Source organism: Aptenodytes forsteri, unplaced genomic scaffold (assembly GCF_000699145.1).
Source record: "Aptenodytes forsteri isolate BGI_AS27 unplaced genomic scaffold, ASM69914v1 Scaffold82, whole genome shotgun sequence".
Lineage (NCBI taxonomy): Eukaryota > Metazoa > Chordata > Aves > Sphenisciformes > Spheniscidae > Aptenodytes > Aptenodytes forsteri.
The window spans coordinates 8726979-8747247 of record NW_008795490.1 but is presented as its reverse complement, the minus strand read 5'-3'; the positions used below and the strand labels follow the sequence as shown (position 1 = coordinate 8747247).

General features: G+C 43.3%; 1 protein-coding gene across 1 annotated transcript in view; it reads right to left on the bottom strand.

Moving 5' to 3' along the window:
• NHSL1 (NHS like 1) overlaps window positions 1-19670 on the bottom strand; it is a 56292-nt gene extending 36622 nt beyond the window's left edge. Inside the window, exons 1-3 of the mRNA XM_019472637.1 lie at window positions 19613-19670; window positions 17015-17167; window positions 970-1097 (exon numbers count right to left, since the gene is read on the bottom strand). Coding sequence (XP_019328182.1) covers window positions 970-1097; window positions 17015-17167; window positions 19613-19670 — 339 coding nt within the window. The remainder of the gene's footprint in view (window positions 1-969; window positions 1098-17014; window positions 17168-19612) is intronic.
• Between the last annotated feature and the right edge of the window lie 599 nt (window positions 19671-20269).

The following is a 20269-nucleotide window of genomic DNA, read 5'->3' as shown; positions in this document are numbered from 1 at the left end:
CCCATCCCTGGAAACGTTCAAGGTCAGGTTGGACGGGGCTCTGAGCAACCTGATCTAGTTGAAGATGTCCCTGCCCACGGCAGGGGGGTTGGGCTAGATGACCTTTAAAGGTCCCTTCCAACCCAAACTATTCTATGATTCTATGACAACTTTCTTAGGATTTTTGCTGAACTGTCCCTTCTCTTTCTCTCTTTGTTTGTTTAATTCATTTCTAGATTCTAAGCTAAACACACATGGAGTTGAGATGTGGGCATATAAATATGAAAACCATGAAGCAAACTGAAAGAAAGCTGATAAACCCAACCCCAAACTATTCTATGATTCTATGACAACTTTCTTAGGATTTTTGCTGAACTGTCCCTTCTCTTTCTCTCTTTGTTTGTTTAATTCATTTCTAGATTCTAAGCTAAACACACATGGAGTTGAGATGTGGGCATATAAATATGAAAACCATGAAGCAAACTGAAAGAAAGCTGATAAACCCAACTTAGTGGGCAATCTTCCATTCTTTTGGATGCCTTTATGCAAACAGTTGTGTTGCATTAGGACAAAGCCTCTACCTAATGAAACTGCATAAGTGCCTGTATTAGCAATTCAAAGTGTGCACATGTTGCTGTTACAATGCAAGTACACTGATGGCTGGTTAATAGCTCTTCCTGCTACTTGAATGTAAACACTTAACAGATTCAAAACAGCTACCCTTGCTGGGGTCTTCCCTCCAGAACATTACCAAACTCCTTCTGGCTTTCACACCTTTATTTTGCCAGTGGGAACTTTATATAAATGCATGGATAGAACTGGAATTTTTAGGAGACTACAGAAGTCAGAGGACCTAGTATCACTGTAATTCAAAGGAATAAGCATCTTTATGATCTTCTAAAAATCCTCCCTTACTTGAACAATGTTATGGCAGGCAATTAAACCGCACCAGGCATGTATTCTTTCCAGCACTTTGCCCCCCACCATTACCTTTTGTTCAATTTCTTCATAATCATCCTGGTAACTTCCACAGATTGCGCTGGAGGACGAGGAGAAGGTGGGGCCCTGAGAGTAATACTGTGAGCTCCGGTAGCCATCCCGCCGCAGCTTGTCACACTCTGCCGAAAGACAGAGAAAGGAGATTAATTCATGACAAGAGCCATAACTGTTTAAGCTTGGTGTACACTGCACTTCCAAAATTACACAGTATTTTCCTGAAACTGTTTACCATGCATTAGCATTGTCTGTCCCAAGTAACAGAACCCAAGGGTGCATTTCTTATATTTTTGTATTTCTTTGCATTTCTTGTATCTATATTTTCCCCTCTCTCACATGTAGTATATACATATGCCCATGCATAGTGTATATACACATAGCTTTTATTTAAGCCAGAGATGGCAAGAGCACATAGCTTTTATTTAAGCCAGAGATGGCTTTCTTTGGAAAGAAAGGGGAAATGGATTTATTTATTTATTTAAGCAAGGCCTGGCTCTGTGTCTTGACAGATGGCAGCATCTTGCAGGATGGGAGACGGAAGCATGTGAGTAACATCGGGGGTCTCATTTGCCAGGCCAGTAGACATCCATTATGTGCCTTACACTCGAGATGATGATGTTGCTCAGTACTCAAGCACCATCTGCTAAATAACTTTGGCACTGACCACTTGTCTTGTCTTCCTGCCTGTGGAAGACGCCATTTATTGTGATTTTGGAGAGAGGAATGCAAATCACGGGGATCTCAAAATCTCACGTCACTGCAGAGCACGTGTAGTTTAATACTGAAGAGTTTTCAAAGTTCAGAAAGAATTCAGAGCAAACATGCATCCCCACTCAAAACGGCCAAAATCCCAGTCAGCATCTCATCCCCCTCACCCAAGTTTTCCACAATCATCTTCCCACCTCCTAATTGATATTCAGTGTGATTGTGCTAAAGAATAACAGACGCCAGAGCATAAGGAAAAATTAAATGTTCAAGATGTGGCAACCAAACTCATCAGCCCAGTCAAACTGTTAGCTTTACGTTTCCAGAGACAGATATCTGAATCCGTTGAAAGATGAGGAAAGCAAAAAGGAAATTAAGTATTTGGTACATTTCTGTCTATGGAACTGAAATTTCTACACAATACACAGGCATTATCATAACACAAAGCGCTTTTATCATCACTTGCTGGAGAAAGACTTTCTGTGATTGTATCATCTGTCTCTCTATCTTGATCTTTTTAATACCCCTTAAAATGGAAAACATGCAGTGTTTATATTGAGGGCAAGGTTTTAGAGAAGCTTTTGCCTGGCAAATGATTAAGCGGAGTTACAATTTGCAACTCCAGCATACATTTCCTCTCTTATACTCAGATGCTTCTGAGACTGAGGTCTGGACCTCTGTGATGATGGGTTAACTGACCTAGAGCAACCACAGCTCTATGAGGATTTAATCAGTGCAGACTCCCCTGTATCTATCTGCACACGCACATCGAGAAGGCAAGCTTACAGCCTGACAACTAGCCATCTCCATCAGAGCCAGACATACGTCCTGGCCTATCAAATGTTTCTGTATGGGGTCAAAAAGGGCAGTATGGCATGAACCTGTCACTTCTCTCTCAATTCAAGGACCAAGGGTGGTGGTGGTGGGTTTTGAGATCCAGATCAATTGCTGCATCTCAGGAAGAGAGGGTTGGTAACTCTGTTTACCTGTTTCACACGTGTGAGCATGCTAACACTGCCTGCATCTGGCAAACAGCTGCTGTACTTCAGGAGGGGGGTGAAAAATGACTGCCAGCAACCGCAGTAAAACAAATTCCTCCACCACCCTTCCAAATCCGGCACTGGATCCAGCCAGATCCAGCACATAACACTCACAAACGTGAGCACCCTGATGGGCCGTTTGTCGGTTTAAGCTACAAATCAACAGGGATGAGCGGGCTGCAGCAGAACAAGACAGCCCAAAGACTTGCATCAACTTGTAGCATGGGTTAACACGCTAAGTTGTCAACTTAGACACTGCAAGTTTTACCTTCAGATCAGTCGCTAATCACCAAAAACAAACATGAAGACAACCTAAGGGGTACGTAAGAAAATGCAGTTATTTTTCCTCCCGTTCTTGGGATAAGGCCCATGGTCCTGGCCGGCCACTTCTATGAGTCTCCGACACCAGGCATCATGGCACGCCCCAAGGGCAACAGGCTCTTACAGAGTGTGATAGATGCACCCTCTGATATTAATTGCTTGACCTTATTTATTCTCCTAACCAAGGAGATGCCGATGATGAACAGTGCACTTCACGAAGCCCAGAAAAGCTCCAAAAATTTAAGTCAATGCTGAAGGTCTCAAGTCCACCGCAAGTTCAAGTGGACTGACAATAAAAAACTGGCAGTTTATCAAGCTCACAACCTCCATTTGTCCACAACACAAGATCCATGTAACATCAGAAGCTATTGCAGCAACATTGCTGAAGAAGCCAAGAGAATTCTACAAACCACCAGGTGAACCACACCAACAAAAAGGTGATTTGTCCCCAAGAACAGCTATTCTATTTACTTACTGTCACAGTACATTTTGCAGCACAGCAGGAAACGCACACTGTGGATAGCACCCGAGGCCAGCAAACCTCAGCCAAGGTTTTAGGCAAGTATCTTTTACTTCACATTGCAACAGCCCACAAGTGCAACACAAGGTCAGTCATTGCATCTAACTGAAGCTACTGTCACTGCCGGACCGAGGGTGGCAACTGCTGTTTAAAAACTGTTCTAGCTAGGGGCACCCCCCCATCTCATCACTATTATTAAAGGCACACATGGTCTTCTGTAAGCAATCAGGTTTGTATTTTTCAGATAAATGTTTATTTATGCAAAACATACCCAGGAAGAAGCTAGAAATACTTACTCTAGGAAAGACTCCAGACATGTTTCCTTTTTCCCTGAGGAGCAATACCTTGCCCTATTCCCACAATCCCAAACAGAGAGGAGCACTATACACTGAGTTAGTGAAAACGTTCTTACAGTTATGCAAGTTATTTTAGCAACTGAAGGCTGACTAGGTAACAGAAGGATACAGCCAGTTCCAGTTATTAATAATCTTCGGTTTTAAGAATGTGACAATACATTAGTGCTAGCTGAGCTACAGACATACACACTCTTGGTTGGACCCAGCGGCAGGGCTGCCATTACCCACATTATCCAATATACAAAAACGTGCGCAGCCTTTCCATATTTCTGCCTAAGAACTGCCAGGGCAAAACCCAGGAGACTGCATCAGGCAGGACACAAACACCCATTCCTGAGGATGCGCTTGCCAGTTCAAATCTGCAGCAAATCTGAGCTGTGCAGAGCAAGCTCAAAGTCATAATCTTGCACGTATCTGATCTGAACTGTGCAATAACATTATTGTGCCCCAGATGAACCAGTTTTGTTTACACAAACACCGGCCATTTGCCCAGGAGGACCAGGACAGAGCCACTGCCTTGGCAATTGTGATCGGTGGCTGCACTGGGTGGTGCCACGGCATGAAGGCTGGAATTACCTCCCCTTCATCCCCCAACTGCTTCTGGGGCTGAGTGCGCATGGGTGCTGCACGTCATCTCCTGCCACCCTGCAAGTGCTTTTCTGGCTAGGTAAAACCATAGATTAGTTCTTGTCCTTCTCCTTCTATACTAGTGATACATTAAATTTCAAAACCTCCTCTGTATTATAAATGTTGCTTAAAAATGACTGCAGCCAGATTATATTATAATGTAATTTATCCCCACTTATATGGTACAAGTTAAACCCTTCCTAGAGAAGGAAATTTTGCCTGAGGTTGAATTTTGCTGTTCACAGGGTGATTTTAGTTAAGCATGAAGAAAGTGTGTGGAAAACATGGTCAAAAACCTTTTAAAGGCCCTCTCCCCATCATTTTCACAGTTATTAGAACAGGGTAGATACGATGTTCAGGAGACGCACGATAGAAGAAAATGCATTAAAGCTGTCAGTGACCGATACCATTATGTCTGACTCCCTGCCATATACCCAACCACTTGTACATCTGCTCGGCATTTCGTTACTGCAGGGTTTGCTAAATCCTGGCATCAGGCAGAAGCGTGCTGGGGATGTGCTTCTCACCGACAGCACGTGAGCGCATCACCCTTCTCTGCTCTCTTCCCTCATGCTAAATAAGTGGGGGAACGTGCGGGTACCAGCAGCACCACGCTGAGAGCGAGGGCTCAGCCGAGCCGAGTGTGATTCTGCACCAGAGTTTTGAGCCACAAGCACCGAATTCAGCGCTGCTGTGAATAACTCAACCTCTCCATGTAAAACCTTATGGCCCCTGCGACAGGCAGTCAGACCAAATGTATGACAATACCTCCAAGGCCTCTCAGCCCATATCTCCTCTTCATTTTATACGAGGAACTCGCATGTAATTGCATTTGACCCTGAGCTGGTAACACACAGGAGCAAGTCTTGCACGCAGAGGCGATTTACTGCTTTTCCAACAACTTGAAACCATACTCTTATATGATAATTTGAGCCACAAATCACCAGAGTGAACAGAAGGCACAGCACTGATACCTCAGTAATTTGTCTGACATGGTATTACCATAGAAAACCAGGATTAATGTTACCTTGTCTGCTTAGTCAGACCTACACACCGCACTGCTCTGCGACAGAAGGACGGCTGGGTTTGCTGGGAGAGGACTGGATGCACTGGCTCCTTCCCGCTCCTTTAACCGACGTTGGTAACATTTTGTGCCTGCTGAAGTTCCTCCCACTAAAACTAGTCGCAGTATCTTGAAAGTTTATATAAAGGAAAACGCATCGCCCTGCCAGCAGCAGAACTGGTCAGAGGGAGATGGATTCACGGTTATTTTCAAAGTTTTCCATATTTTTTTTTTATTTTATTGTAAAGGAACTGTGCAAGACTAGGTGTCATTTTTCACGGGCTTCTTCGCAAAACTGTTATTTTGCCTGCTGGGGTCAGGGTGCCCTGTATTGACCTGGCTGCAGGGAGAAAGGCTCCAGGTGCTGATTTTCAGGGCTGGACCCCATGTGAGCCTGGGATGTGTCCCCACGGTCTGGCCCCAGCGGCAGTGCAGAGCCACAGCCTTCTGCCACCAGCCTGGACCAGTCCGCCACGCCTCAAGCCTGAACATGCAGCCATCGGTCACTAAATTAGCCCTAATGAGACTGCTCATATAAGTAAACACTGCTCATGTGACCGTCACAGGATCAGACCTTAAGCTCTGTAGCTGTCTACATCCACAGGTACACACTCAGACACACTCTCACAAGCATGTTATAAAGAGTTTAATATAAAAAATCCACTTGCCTGCGTATCTAAGTATTTATTAGTAACAGTAATGACATTGTTGTGCTGAGAATTAAACTAACATGATATTTACAAGCATGAACTTAGAAACTTGGCATAAAGGTTATTCAGACATCTAAATAGCTCCGACTTGCCTGGAGTAACTAGCCATCCCACTGAATGGGTCGGGCAATGAAAGACAGAAAGATAATGTCCCAGAAACATCTGAAATTGCCTTGTACCCAGGAACAGCTTCTAGAACTTGAGACCAATTGCTAAAACCTGAAGAAAAAATGCCAGCCGGACCAGGGGCAGCTTCCCAGAGGAGCAGAGGTGCTGCTCGCCTGGCAGAGCTACCCAAAGCTGCCGAAATAGAAATTCCCCAGTGCAGAGGGAGAAAGGGGTAAGACCAGCACATGCTTCGCTTGCCTTTGCACCACCCCCTGTTGTCTCCTTGTCAGCAAGAAGGGACAAGCGAGGGGCTGACAGCTGCATCTGCGTGCTTGAAAAATTATCTCAGCTAAAGTCAGGGTGACTTCTTGGCAGAGCCTCTCATGTTGTAACTTGTATTTTTGTAAAGTGGGATTTTTTCTTTCTTTTTTTTTTTTTGTACTAGAGAGAGGCTATTAACTGCAAGAGTCAGCTAAACTGTCAACTACAGAAATAAATCTGCTGACTAGTATATTAAAACACATTTATCCATTCACTGCACATATCACTGGAAAACTGCTCTGCTCCCTGAGGTCAGAAATCTTGCTTGGTTTTTTTTATCTTTAAACATTGTAGCCAACCCCTTTTTCTGTAAATACCCACAAACAACATTCCTCCCTAAGTCACAACTACAAATGCTGTCTTACAAGTAGCTTTTCAAAATTTCACCTAAAACCAGACAGACTGTAGTACAATATATGTTCGTCTTGTAAAAACAAACTTTTAAAAATGACCCATTACCTTATAGGTCACACTGCACTTTAACAATCACAATACGTACTGTATCACTGCTTTTTGTTTTAGAAGATCCTTCTGTTTCAAAGCTGAAAAATAACTGCATACCATTTTAATTTAACTTCATGCATATTTTGAATTTGTTTTTCCAGTTAAGCTGAGACAACTAAGACCTCGTGGGTTGGTGACAGACAGGCATGGGTGTCAGAAGGCCTGGATTTCCCCACCCAGCATTACTGCATCTGAGCAAATCACTTTGGGTTAGATCCAGTCAAGAACTTACATCTACAGACAGCCACGACACAATCTAAATTTCATGTATGTGCCTACTAAATCCAGAGTCCCAGGGGGTATCTACACTCCGCCTGCAGCACGCAAGTATATAGTGAGGCACGTCAGGATAAAGCCAACTAGGAACCTGAGGTGCCTTAACTCTCATCCACACCACACCAGTAACAACCAACACTGGGTCCAACGCTGCTGGCACCCCTCTCATGAGGGGCAAGAGAATGTAACAGGGATTTCAACATCTTTACTTCTAAGGATGATGTGCTTTTCATCCAACAGTTGCTTAAAATAAAGTGCTGCAAGTTAAAGTATTTTTCATGTAGATGCAGATTTAAATTCTTTAAGGATGAGGTGAGCACAGGCTAAATCTCCAACTTCCTAACAGTGTGCTCTGAACACTAGGCAAAAAGGTTGCCACCTGAAATGTAACAGCCAGAGTTATGCTTTGTTTGGGACTGGTTGTATTGGTGCGTACCAAGACATGCTCTGAGCACATCTACCAAACTGGGACCTCTTCAAAGGGCGCAGCTGCCTCTCTGCCCGCTTTCAGCGCTGTGGTAAGACGTGGATAAGACCAGGGCAACTCTGGACTACACAGTTAACTGGGGAATTTCAGGGAGGTAACTCTTCAAGATAAAGAGCTTGTTGAGAATGATTATGCCTGGGACCGTAATTAAAACAGACGCCCTAGTTCAAAGGACTCTTTGGTGAGTAAAGCTAACTAAAATGATAGAGCCTTTCGCTCTATGCCTCTTTATGAGTCCCTCATTTGTAAACTGGGGATAAGAATGCACAGCGCTCTGTGTGGATAAAAGCAGAGCGGTACGAAGGCAATCGTGTTTTTGACAAGTATCTCATGCTAAATATGACTTTAAAAAAAGCAGCTCAATTTAATTCCAGTGCAGCATCTATTTTTGTCCCTGGATCTAAATATGAGGCAGACAGCTTGCCTCTACCACTTTATATTCCTCCCAAAAATTCATTCAGCTTGGATCAAATCCCATTTCCCTTAAATGTATAAATCCCCATATCATCTGCAGAACTTGACTATCACAGGGAGTGCTTCTATATCAAAGCTTTAAAATATGTTGTAAAGCCACAGCAATGATGCACTTGTGTAACAACTGAACTGTAACCAATGCTTACTGCAAAGCAAGTTCATGAACTTCAGCTGTGATATCTCCAGTGCGCTGTTTTGTTCCGACTCCCGTTTCAATGGGTCAGGAATTTCAACAGATGTAGTACCGCGGCAGGCCAGCTGAAAAACCTTCTGCTTAACAGGCTCAATCTAGAGGCTTTGGCTAATACCAGCCTTTGCCAATTCAGCTACCTTCCCTATTATTCCCCTTTCTTCCCCCAAAATGCAGTTTTATTTTTTAGATCTTTATTTTTATCAGTACATATTTTATTTTTTAGATTTTTTTTATCAGTACATATAGAAAAGCATAAGACAAGCCTGGAGACAGTGAACACTAGTACCCAACACACTTCTTCCACAAGCAAATGCCATATGAAGTGGCAAGGTTTTTAACCCATCAGCAAAACTTAATCGTTTACTGCAAGGCCTTCTTATCTGATGAGTAACAAGAAAGGTCTATCAGACTTTTTTAAGACTGTTATGTGTGTTCCCTCTCTTGAATAAGCAGCCAAGCCCAGCCACACAGGCAGCTTTAATGACAGATGCTGTGCGGAGTTTCCCAGAAACAAAGACGTCTTGGGCTCCACGGGATGAAGGTAACCCTAACAGAGGGCTGTTGGACTCTGCGATGGAAAAGTCTGTTGAATGGATACTTCAGAGAAATCTTACTGAAAGCGACCAAATGTATTTATGTTAGGTCTATTCCCTCCAACGCACAAGTGCTCACTGTCTCGTTGGGAAGGGCGTCCTGATGTGGTAACTGGACACCCAGCCAGGCTGGGAAGCCCACCCCTCCAGACCGGCTTCTCCAAGCTGCTTCAGGGCTCAGCCATACAGATGCTTGTAGTAGCGCAAGGATGGGCCATGAAAGTGTAACATGAAAGTAAAGCAAGCACGTAGTTAGACTTATTTTCAAGGGTCCAAATCAGACGCAAGTCTTTAAGAAGGATCCAAACTAAAAGGAACTCTGCAATGTGAAAATACCTTTAACAGGGTTAAGTCAATGCAAACACGTTGATCATTCCTTTCTTTCTGTTCTTGAAGCTTTTAAAAAACAAATACATTTAATCCCACCCTTAATTCCCCAGGTAATCTGCCTGGGGAATTAGCCATACAGAAAACCTTTCTAATGGCACCAAAATGCAACAGCCATTACAAATTATATTTGTTAACAAGCTGTCACTGGGGAGTGCTCAAAATAATTATCACTGTTTGTCTTGAGTTAATTGAAATTTCTGCAAGTGTGTTATACGACTACATTTAGTGGTGACAAGATGTCTTAAGTTTAACAGTTTATTTGCTTCCTTTTGCATATTTGATGCTGGCATTAAAATAATTCTCCATGCTTTTTCTCTAGCATTTTTATGGATATTTGTTGTTTCTTAGACAACTGAACGCAGCTAGTGTAAAAATATGGAGGGGTTTGGGTTTTTTTTTTAACAGTTTATTTGCTTCCTTTTGCATATTTGATGCTGGCATTAAAATAATTCTCCATGCTTTTTCTCTAGCATTTTTATGGATATTTGTTGTTTCTTAGACAACTGAACGCAGCTAGGGTAAAAATATGGAGGTTTTGGGTTTTTTTTTTCTCCTACAACACTTAATGTTAAACTTAAAGCTATCTAAAAAGCTGCAAAGAAGCATGTATAATACCCCAATCCAAGAGAGGAAGGAGGAAGAAAAGCAAAAAGGGAAACAACTGGAAGTCTGATATTCCTTGTGATGGAAGTTGCTTTACCTAGCACTGAAACAACTACACCACAAACAGTAACAGTTCGAATTTCTTCTCTCCACTAAAGGCACAGATCTGAAATGCGGTGAGGTTCAACAATCTTTCAGCTAAATCTTCCTACTGATTCTGACTTGTATCATAAAACTTAAAGAAAACACATTAATCCGTTTTAAGGAAAAAAATAGTATCATTAGTATTATTTTGAAACAAATTTTCATCTTCTTTTAACCCTTTCACTGGAATTGCTTTCACTTATGTATATCATGCAATCAATCTACATATAACCACCCTGTATGTTTTTACACTCAGCACTGCACTATAGAACTAAATCTAAAAATAGGGAACCTAAATGCTTCTGAGTAGCTCAATTTTTCAGCACTAGAGCAGCTTTCAAACACATGCAGTGTAGACTCCAGGTTGAATTCTGCTTAGTTTCATTTGAATACTCACTTTTTTAAACTCCTTATTAGAAAGGGCAGTTGGAGCATGGAACTTGGCCAAAACCATCAACATATGTACTGTCAATTAATTCAGGAACAGTAAAAAGGGCAGGACACATGGGCAGAACCTTTGGTACTAACTTGACTAGTGAAACTAAAATAATGAGAAATAAGTTGATTTCTATTTTTTGATTTTACAGCTCCAAGGCCCTTCCGGAATGTATGGTCTACCCCTAGCCTTTAATGGTCTTTTACTTCGTTAAGGTTTCCAGTTGGTAGGGAGCTCACATATTGACATCTCTCTGAACCTGAACCAGACCTATTGTTAATATGAAGTGGTTCCCCCCTATTTTGCAGCTCTTTAATGAAACATAAGATTATTTTAAGTCCATAATCTTCTCAGCAGGATTATCGACTAGTAGGGCTGACCCTAATATTGCTCATCTGAACAGTGATCTGCCAGATGCACTGAGAAAACAAAGGCTAAACACATACCTGTCTGGAGGGTCTTGCAGCAAGACATAATAGAGGCTTTATGAGTAACTACTTAAATCCGGTTTTATTTGACAATGCTAACCAGATGTCTTCTGGAAAACAAATCAAGTGTTTCAATCACTGCTGCTTAAATACATTCCTTGAATTTGGCCAACAAAGCTAAACAGAAGCTACAGTCAGCCAAATCCAGCTCTTCTGAAGATGAGATAATAAATGAATCATCAGACATTGGAACAACGAGCCCTATATTATGTACATAGCTTGAATCAACACAATTACCCTGGGGGAAAAGAGGCACAAAATACAGGCAGTTGTGCAGGAAGCCTCCGCAGCTGTAGTCTGAAAAGGAGTATGAAAGTCAGCATACGGACTGTTCCCGCTATTTACAGGTACACCTTCCTCAGTACGTATCTGACACCTTGTTATCCGCTGGAAAGGACAGCCAGCCCGGGCAGTAACCAGCAGCGTGCGACAAGACATTGCCCCTCATCTGCAACTTGAACTGCGCAGAGAGAACGCTCACAAGACCCTTCGGGAGCTGGCTATCTCCTGACAGCCTGATATCATTTCAGTCTGGCTGTGTTTGTCCTTTGACATTAACACAGTTATTTTGTCCCTTCCCTTTATGCCTATCGTCTCCCAACTCATGGACAAATGACAACACACAACAGTAGGGCTAAATGACAACACGCAACAGTGGGGCTGGCTCATCCTTCTCCCCCATTTTTCTTTTTTTTTTTAAATCAAAAGTGCTCTACAATGCTAATTGCTGCAACTGGAAGATAACCGTCCCTTGGAAATCAGGCTATATATGCCCTTCTCTGCCTCTCATCACTCCAACTGAGTTGCATCCACACTTGAGGGAGAATATAGGATAGTTTGAAAAATGCAAAAGCAAAGGAGAGTTCAGGTGTGATAGGAAATTTTCTCCTGTTCCTTCACTTCACCATAGTTAGCAAGATTATCTGAGGCCAGTGCATTCCAGATTACTTTAGGCTTTTCTTTTAGGACACTGGACCTACACCTGTGAACACGCTGCTAACAGTGCAAACCTGTCCAGAACGTAGACAGGCACACTTACGACATGCTCCAAGCAGCTAAGCAAAGCAACACTATAGCAGTGCTGTGTCTCCTCCCCATCTTCATGCTTCATGCCTTACTGCTTGGCATTTTTAGATTATAGTGCAGTTAGCAAAATGAGGATTAGTCTCAATTTACGTTTCTTACCCAAATATTTGCATCATTGCTTTATACTACTGCTGTTGTTATTTGTGCTCCCGGATGAAGATCACTATACTTTAGGGACTTCTTCAGACAATGGTTCTTTAAACACAACCATGCTGCAGAGCAACAAGCCAGATCTGTCAGTGCACTGTGTCAGGGACGAGGGCTGTTTTATGGTGCTACGCTCTTGACTCTGATTGAACACCCGCTCAACCTCCTGGCCTCACGGACCAAAAAAGCTGTAGGAAACTGCAGTATGTGGCACCTGCCCCTTCAGCACAGATAATGGCCTGCCTTAAAAAAAATTAACTAATGCCACCTGAACAACATTAAACTCAAAGCTCTGCTACTGTCCACAGCAGACTCTCAGAGCTTGTTCAGCCACTCAGTAAACATTGCTTGACTTGTTTAGTCTCATGATGCCAGTCCTTCAGCCTTGGAGCAGAGGACACAGTGCAAGGGGGTAGGACTGATTTGGGGATCCTGACCCCATGCAGAGCCTCAGCTCTTCCTCCCCACCTGTCTTCTCCATCTCCTGTTTTCATAACTCCCTGGGAAGAAACAGTGACATGGAGCACAGAGTCACACAAGACTTCTCAAGGGTCAATACTGTTTTGTTTCCATCTAAACATTTGTATGCTGGAAAACATAAGGTGACCATGAAAACATGAGGAAGGGGCCACTTAAGACCAGCTCTCAGGAAAGGCCAGTTAGAGCAGCTTGGTCCTGAGGGCAGGGAAACAGGTGCCTTGGATGGCACATGTTTGACATCCAACGTGCCACCCCACCTGCTCCACCAGGAAGGTCCTGGCTGCTTCCCCAGAGAAAGGGAGAATGTGTTTTATCCAGTGCAAACAAAACATTTACAATAATGGGATCTAGCACCCCAACCAAAGAACTGCATCATTTTCTAACGTTTAAATCATAGTGCAATGGTACCATGATTTTGAAGTGCAGCTGAATTTGCTCTTCTGCTCTAGCCACCAGATTAAGCCAATCGAGAGCTTTCATTTAAAATGTAGTAACACAGCCTGGGTTAAACATGTTCAAGCCACTGATTTTAGTCGGTGACAACTTTAGATTTTAATATAAGTTACATAAAGCCACTTCTAGAGAACAGGTATTCTGTGCGTCACAAACTTTCCAGCTTCCAAGTGCTTCATTTTCTAATTCAGATTACTGGAAAAATACTGTTTTTTAAAACTTCAGATGGCACCTGAGCCCCTGCATGCCTAAAGAAGGATAAATAGCTTTACCTCAGTTATGAACAAATTTGAATGCAAGATCTTACCATTTATACTTGAAAGTAGCTTCGTAAAGGTATTTTCCCTTGATTTCAAAAGGATAAAAGTCTAGTTCATAGGTAAAAAAATCTCCTCATGCAACATCTACTATCACATGCTGCATCCACTTCCACAGTGCGATAAACAGTGGACATTTCAATATATAATATACAAACTGAAATAACCAACTGCACAAGAAATAAGGAAAAATCTCCTCCTCCAAACACAACACTGCTTCCTGTAAAGGTATGCAGAGCATGCAGAGATCACCAGGCAGAGCTTAATTTATATCTTAAGACAGGTTATATATCATACATTTTAATATCTCTATATCATACATTTTAATATCTCTATCCCTAACTTTTTATTCTTAAACCAATTTAAGAATAAACAGCGATAATAGCTTTTCTGCTCCTTAAATGGTGCTTAAAAGTTTATTCTAGACAACAGACAGCTTCCTATCTATTTCACTAGGTTTTTTAGCTAGACCCATGCTGTCAAAAATTTGCTGAGCTGTTAAAATTGTACCAGAATAAATAGGCAATAGATAATTATTATTCCAATAAATAAATAGACCTTGCATTATCTTAAAAGCTAGTCAGGATTTTATCTAGTTAGTATTAGATGGATGAAAACACCTTGATAGAAAGGAATACCTTGCTTGAATTATTTTGAAAGATTTTACGCACTCAGTATCTTTACAGGTGGTTTATACGACTGTTGTGCTCTACGTGTGAATTGCTATTTGTTACCTAAGTTTTATACTTACTTTCCTCATTCACTGGGGCAGCAATGAATGCAATAACAAATCAATAGTCTGCCATCAATTTGCTATGTACCAGCAGTGTCAGATCTCATAATCTGAACAAGAACAGGACTGGAAAACTTTCAAACAGGTGTGTTTTAATGGTCTGAACCATAGCTACTAGTTTAGCCCTCAGGACCACATTATCAGGTGAGACGGGACCACCAGAGGTTATCTCTTCTTTCACTACCTCCTCTAAAGGTAGGATCAAATATACACAAATGATTTCTGAGTGGTGTTTCTCCCACCTATTCTTAAAAACCTCCAGTGATTTTATAGCCCCAAAAATCTATTTCAGCCCTTCAGTACCCTTACTGCGAGGAAGTTTCCCCTATTTTCAAGCCTAAGTATTTCTCCCCTGCCGTGGAGAGATAAGATGCCCCTTAGAAATACAATCCACTACTTCATCTCCGACTTACCACAAAAAATTAAATTTACTTTTGTTCTACTCCTTTCCAGGTTGTGCAAATGCTTTCTGGAGAACATAGGGACTGATCACCATGGAGTGTAGTGCACCTTGTCATCCAACATCGTTCATTCCCCACCACCCAGGCAGCACAGTAGGTCACATACACCTGTTCTACTGCCCCATGCATCACCTCAACCAATGCATTTGAAACAGTGAAAAGATGTCAAAATGCAAGCTTCATCATGAGGCCAAGAAATGCAGAATTAAAGTTTCCATAACAGCTCATTGGTGCTTCTCATGAGGCTACTTTTCCTCAAGGTCTTCTGTGCTATAATCACATAGCACTAGGCAATTTACTTCCTACCCATTAAGAAGCTTTGGAAAAACCTGTCTTTTCGAAAGCAGCAGGTGGAAAAGCAGTTCAGCAGTCGTCACAATCACGTCACGATTTCTACAGCACTTTTACACTGAATGAAACTCAGCTCTGGCTACACAACTTTTAACCCAATCCTCCAAATGTGACCAGAAGCACCGGTGTCTTCCTGATTTCATAGTGCTGGTTGAAGCAGCAGCAGAGTAAAACTGATAAAAATTTAGCCAGTGCCTCTCTTCCTACTCAGAGCCCCTACAGGCAAGAATGAAATTACTGAAAATGGCGTTAAATTCATGCTGTAACTACTCAGGACAGCTACAGGCCACAGCAAGGAGCTGTTTTAGAACAGCTCTTAGGTAATAAACATGGCCCAGGAAAAGAACTTGAAGTAAAATAAATAAATAAATAAATAAACAAGCAAACACAAGCAAAGTTTTGTTGACTATGTTAGCAGCTTGAGGTCTGATGAAGTCATCACAGTTTCTTCTCTCTCTCTCAGTTACTACCCTGAAAGCATGAAACTGAAATCCAGTTCATTACCAAGGAGTCCTATGTCATGTGCACGAGCCCATTTTTTAACACAAACAGCTAATTAGTAATTTGTGGTAGTGTTGAATAGCTTTTGTTTTATAAAGAACAGCAGCTCTAGAGAAAAATCCCAGCAGACAGAAATAACTTCAGATGTGTAAGCTGGGGGAAGCAGCATATAATACTTAGTTTCACACAAATATATTAGATACCAAGTTATTGAAATAGAAGATGAAACTGCAGCAAATACAATTCTGATAAAACACAAGAAAATCAGAGCAGTAATGCTGTTTTCTTTGGTAAGTCCCAAACAGAGAACAGAAAATAGAAGAATGAGCAGTTAAAGTTTACAAAAAGCTAACCACAAGCAGTATTCTTTATAATCTAAAGCAGGCAAATATTTTTCTTTTGTAGAGAACTGGTAAGTGTGCCTGCAAGGGAACAGTAAACATTTCAAGGCCAAAGGGCTGCACAAATGCATTAGTCCAATAGTAAGTATAGAGGACACACGGGCTATCTGCTGAGCCATGCATGAGCTAGTAACACTGACTGTCAAGACTCCCTTATTAAATGATAATAAAAGGCACCTAGTAAGAGATGGTTAAAATCAATTAACTGGAGAAACAGCAAGAGAAATAAGATACGGCAGCCAAACACTTCTCTATTCAGACATACAAAATGACGTTTTCTGCATGTTTAAAAAGCAGAAATGTCATGTTAAACAAACAAAAATTACAATGTTCTTTTAAATCAGGTTAACTCTGCAAGGTATAAAGTACCTGCAGTTCCTGCTGAAACAAAAAGGGACGTGAAGCGAGTCGGCTCTTTGCAGGGTAACCCCCTTTGTTACAACATCCAACGTCAAGAAAAATCTAGGTTAACCATTTCCAGAACGCAGACATTAAGCTGTAATTTTAAACTTTGCTTCTGGCCCAGGGACAGATGTTCTGCAGTCCTCCCTGCTGCCTGCCTGCCTCCATCCTCATGGCTGCACTAACACAACACAATGTCTCCCATGCCAGACTGTATGGGTACACCCCCAATGAAGGTACGAAGGGTAAAAATTGGTCCTTAAAAATACGCTGCACCCTTCATCTTACCTCTCAGTACTGATTTGAGGTTCAGCTTGGCTTGTCGGTGCAGGTCCTCCACACAAGGTGGTCTTGAGGAGGGCAGGAACACGTTTTCCTGCTGGTGCCATGGAGCAGTGTAGTGCACGGTCCATCTACTCTCTTCATCTAGGTTGGAAACAGCTGCAGAGACAGACAATAATAAGAAAATTAAATGCTATTGTAGATAGCTGTATCATGAAACCCCACACGCAAGTCTGTCGCTTATCATCTTAAAACAAAGAAGATTGTTTGCCACCATAGTCCCATCAAAACGCTCTCTAGAACCTCACTTCCGTGACAGTTAAAAACCCTCCTCCCATTTCTAGTCTAAATTTATTCTCCTGTGTTACGTAGTAAACACCTTTCCCTCTTCCTGTGTTTATACTTGCTGTTGTATTTACTGTCAGCTTGCAACTCTGTTTTCCCCTCTCTAGCTCGCAGTCTTCACAAAGGAGACCAGTTTCCCAGTCCCCTGATCCCGCCAGGTGCTGTGCGTTGCAGGATAGCTTCCTCCTGCTCAAGGGTGACCCTGGGAATATGACAGTCACCATGAGAGATTACGACAGGTTCATTTGTATCAGGAAATAACCTTCTCTGACCTCACGCTCGCTCAAACCAGGAACAAAAATTCCAGCAAAGCCAACAAATTAGCTACTTTCCATTGCCGTGAGTGGAAAGCAGATTTGGACAACAGCAACTCCCTGGGCAAACACTGCTCAGAGCACAACAGCACGGAAAAGGGATTGCTCTGGCCACCTCTTCTCAGCCAATACACATGTGAAAATAAAATACCGACACTGCTCAAGTTCAAAGTTCCCTACAGACAGTCTAGTAATGAATCAGCCAAAGCACATATTGCTAAGATTTGTTTATCATTTATGCTTCCCGAGAGACAGCCATTACCTTTTGTTTAAAGTTTATCATCAATAAAAACTTCTACAGGTCAATGGCCTTATCCCTCCACCCTGTAACAACAGGAAAAGGGCAGTTGGGGGTCACGTTTTATGATCCCCCAGGCACCCTTTGGCCTTCAGCCAGCGTGCTGCACATCCTTGCTTTTAGCTCTCCAAAGCAGAAAAAGCCACTGCAGCTGTGCTGCCTCCCAAGCACCTGCCCTGCCGGCACAGCCCTGCCGCGCTGGCCTCGCTACCAGCTCCGCATCTTCCCTTGCTCTCCTTGCTGCCTGGCCACTGCTCCCTGCTGCAGCACCGCTTTGTAAAGTTTGTCTGGTGCCTCCGTGGTAGCAGAGGAGGTGTGTAAACTGAGAAGCAAAATGAAGGCAACAGCCTCCTGTCATCTGAAAAATGACTCTTTCCCTAACAGCATTGTGCATCTGCCAGGATCATTTCACATGGAAATAATCAGTACTCGTTAAAGAAAATAAGCTATGCCTTTTGCTTCAAAACCTAACTGCAGCCTAAAGCTCAATGCCTGTTTTGTCCTAAAAGGACTTGGGGGAGGGGGTGTCTTCACTGCCTTTCCTCACTTTTTAGATTAGCATCAGACCTCGAAAAAGGTTTTTGAAGGCTTTCGACTGGTCTCTTCATCTCTGAGGTGGCTTGGTCCTGCATCCCCCTCCCCTCTCGCAGACATACTGGCTGCAACAAGGCAGACACACGTTCAGTCTGTGCCTGCTTCTCCCATCCTTGCCAGCTGGAGCTCAAACCTAAATCACAACAAACTGACAAGTCACCACCTACCTGGTTACGGCATCAATCATCCCGATATTACAGAAAAAGTGATAGGTATAGTCAACCTGCCCGAAAAGCGCCCCTCACCATCCCCTGGGTGAGCAGGCGGGCAGGGAGGGGAGTAAGGCTGGGGGAGGAAGAGGAGGAGGGAGGTATAGTCAACCTGCCCGAAAAGCGCCCCTCACCATCCCCTGGGTGAGCAGGCGGGCAGGGAGGGGAGGGGAGTAAGGCTGGGAAGAGGAGGAGGGAAACAGCAGCCTCCAGCCCACTACCTGGCTGTAGTCCCGCCATACCAAAATTAAAGTTTACTGCTCATCAGAGCAACAGTCATCAAAACTAGTCGACAGAAGTGCTGCGCATATTTGCAAACGACTCTCTCTAGCGCGATTTGTCTGTCTTCATGAATCAAATGGAGAATCGTGATTTCAAAAGCCATGCTGAAACTAGAGCATCTTTAAGCAGCGCAACTTGGCTCAGAACAAGCCTTACAGACACAAGCCCACAGCTAGACATGCGCTCAGCAGCTGCACAAGCAGAGAGAGCTGTCTGACAGGCGCTGGGAGGCCGCCCCAGCACACAGCCGGACACCTGTGCCCGACAGCAGGTGACACCGGCACACTCAGCCTTGTCACCGAGCTGCTTCACGCCGAGAAGTCTGGCTCCTTCAGAACCACCGCGACAAAGGACTTCAAAAGCAACACAGTATCCCAAAGCAGAGGTCCGAAAATGCTTCGTAAGGCTGCCTCCCCACGTTACAAAATACTCAACGGAGAAGAGAGCGAGATCAACTTTAAAAGGGGCATCAGGAAAGCCGGAGCAAAGCCAAAGGGACTTGCACTTTCCTGAGGGACTCGGCTGCCTCCCGAAAGGACAGCGAGCACGCACAACTACTTACTCTTTCTCTTGAAAAGTTTCATGAGAGATTTAAGCTTTGTGTTGATGAAAACCACCATTTTCAAGGTGTTGAACTGCGATCCTGCAGTTTAAATCCCATAAAAAAGGAGGAGCTGCAGAAAGGTGACTGTTTTCCAGAGTGAGCCTGTTCAAACTGCACACCAAATTTCTCCTCTCCAGGCTTCTCCCCCTTCGCCTTTCTTCCCTGAAATCACAACTTTAAATCTGCCTAGATCTTCCTGATGCACGAAACCATTTACAATTCTTTAGCCTGAATTTCTCCTCCTCACATGTAACCTTGTGGGCTGAAAACAGCCAGTTTCAACATGCAAAACAGCAGGAGGAGGGGGGGGAAAACAGCCAGTTTCAACATGCAAAACAGGAGGAGGGGGGCAAAAAAACCCCAACACAACCCAACAGTTAATCGTTATTCACGTTTGCACAGGACCAAAAATCAGGCTCTCCTGCTGCCCATGCATTTACTACTCAGTTCTTCTTCTCATCCTTTCCTCCGCTCTCCAAGTTTGGCTACTCCAGAAAGACCGAGTTTGCAGGTGCCTTCTCTCCTTCCCGTCGCGCCGGCCGCCTCCGCCGGCGGAGCAGAGGGAGGTGCCGGCACCTTCCCCCCCCCTGCCCCGCCCGCCCTTTGCACCTCCCC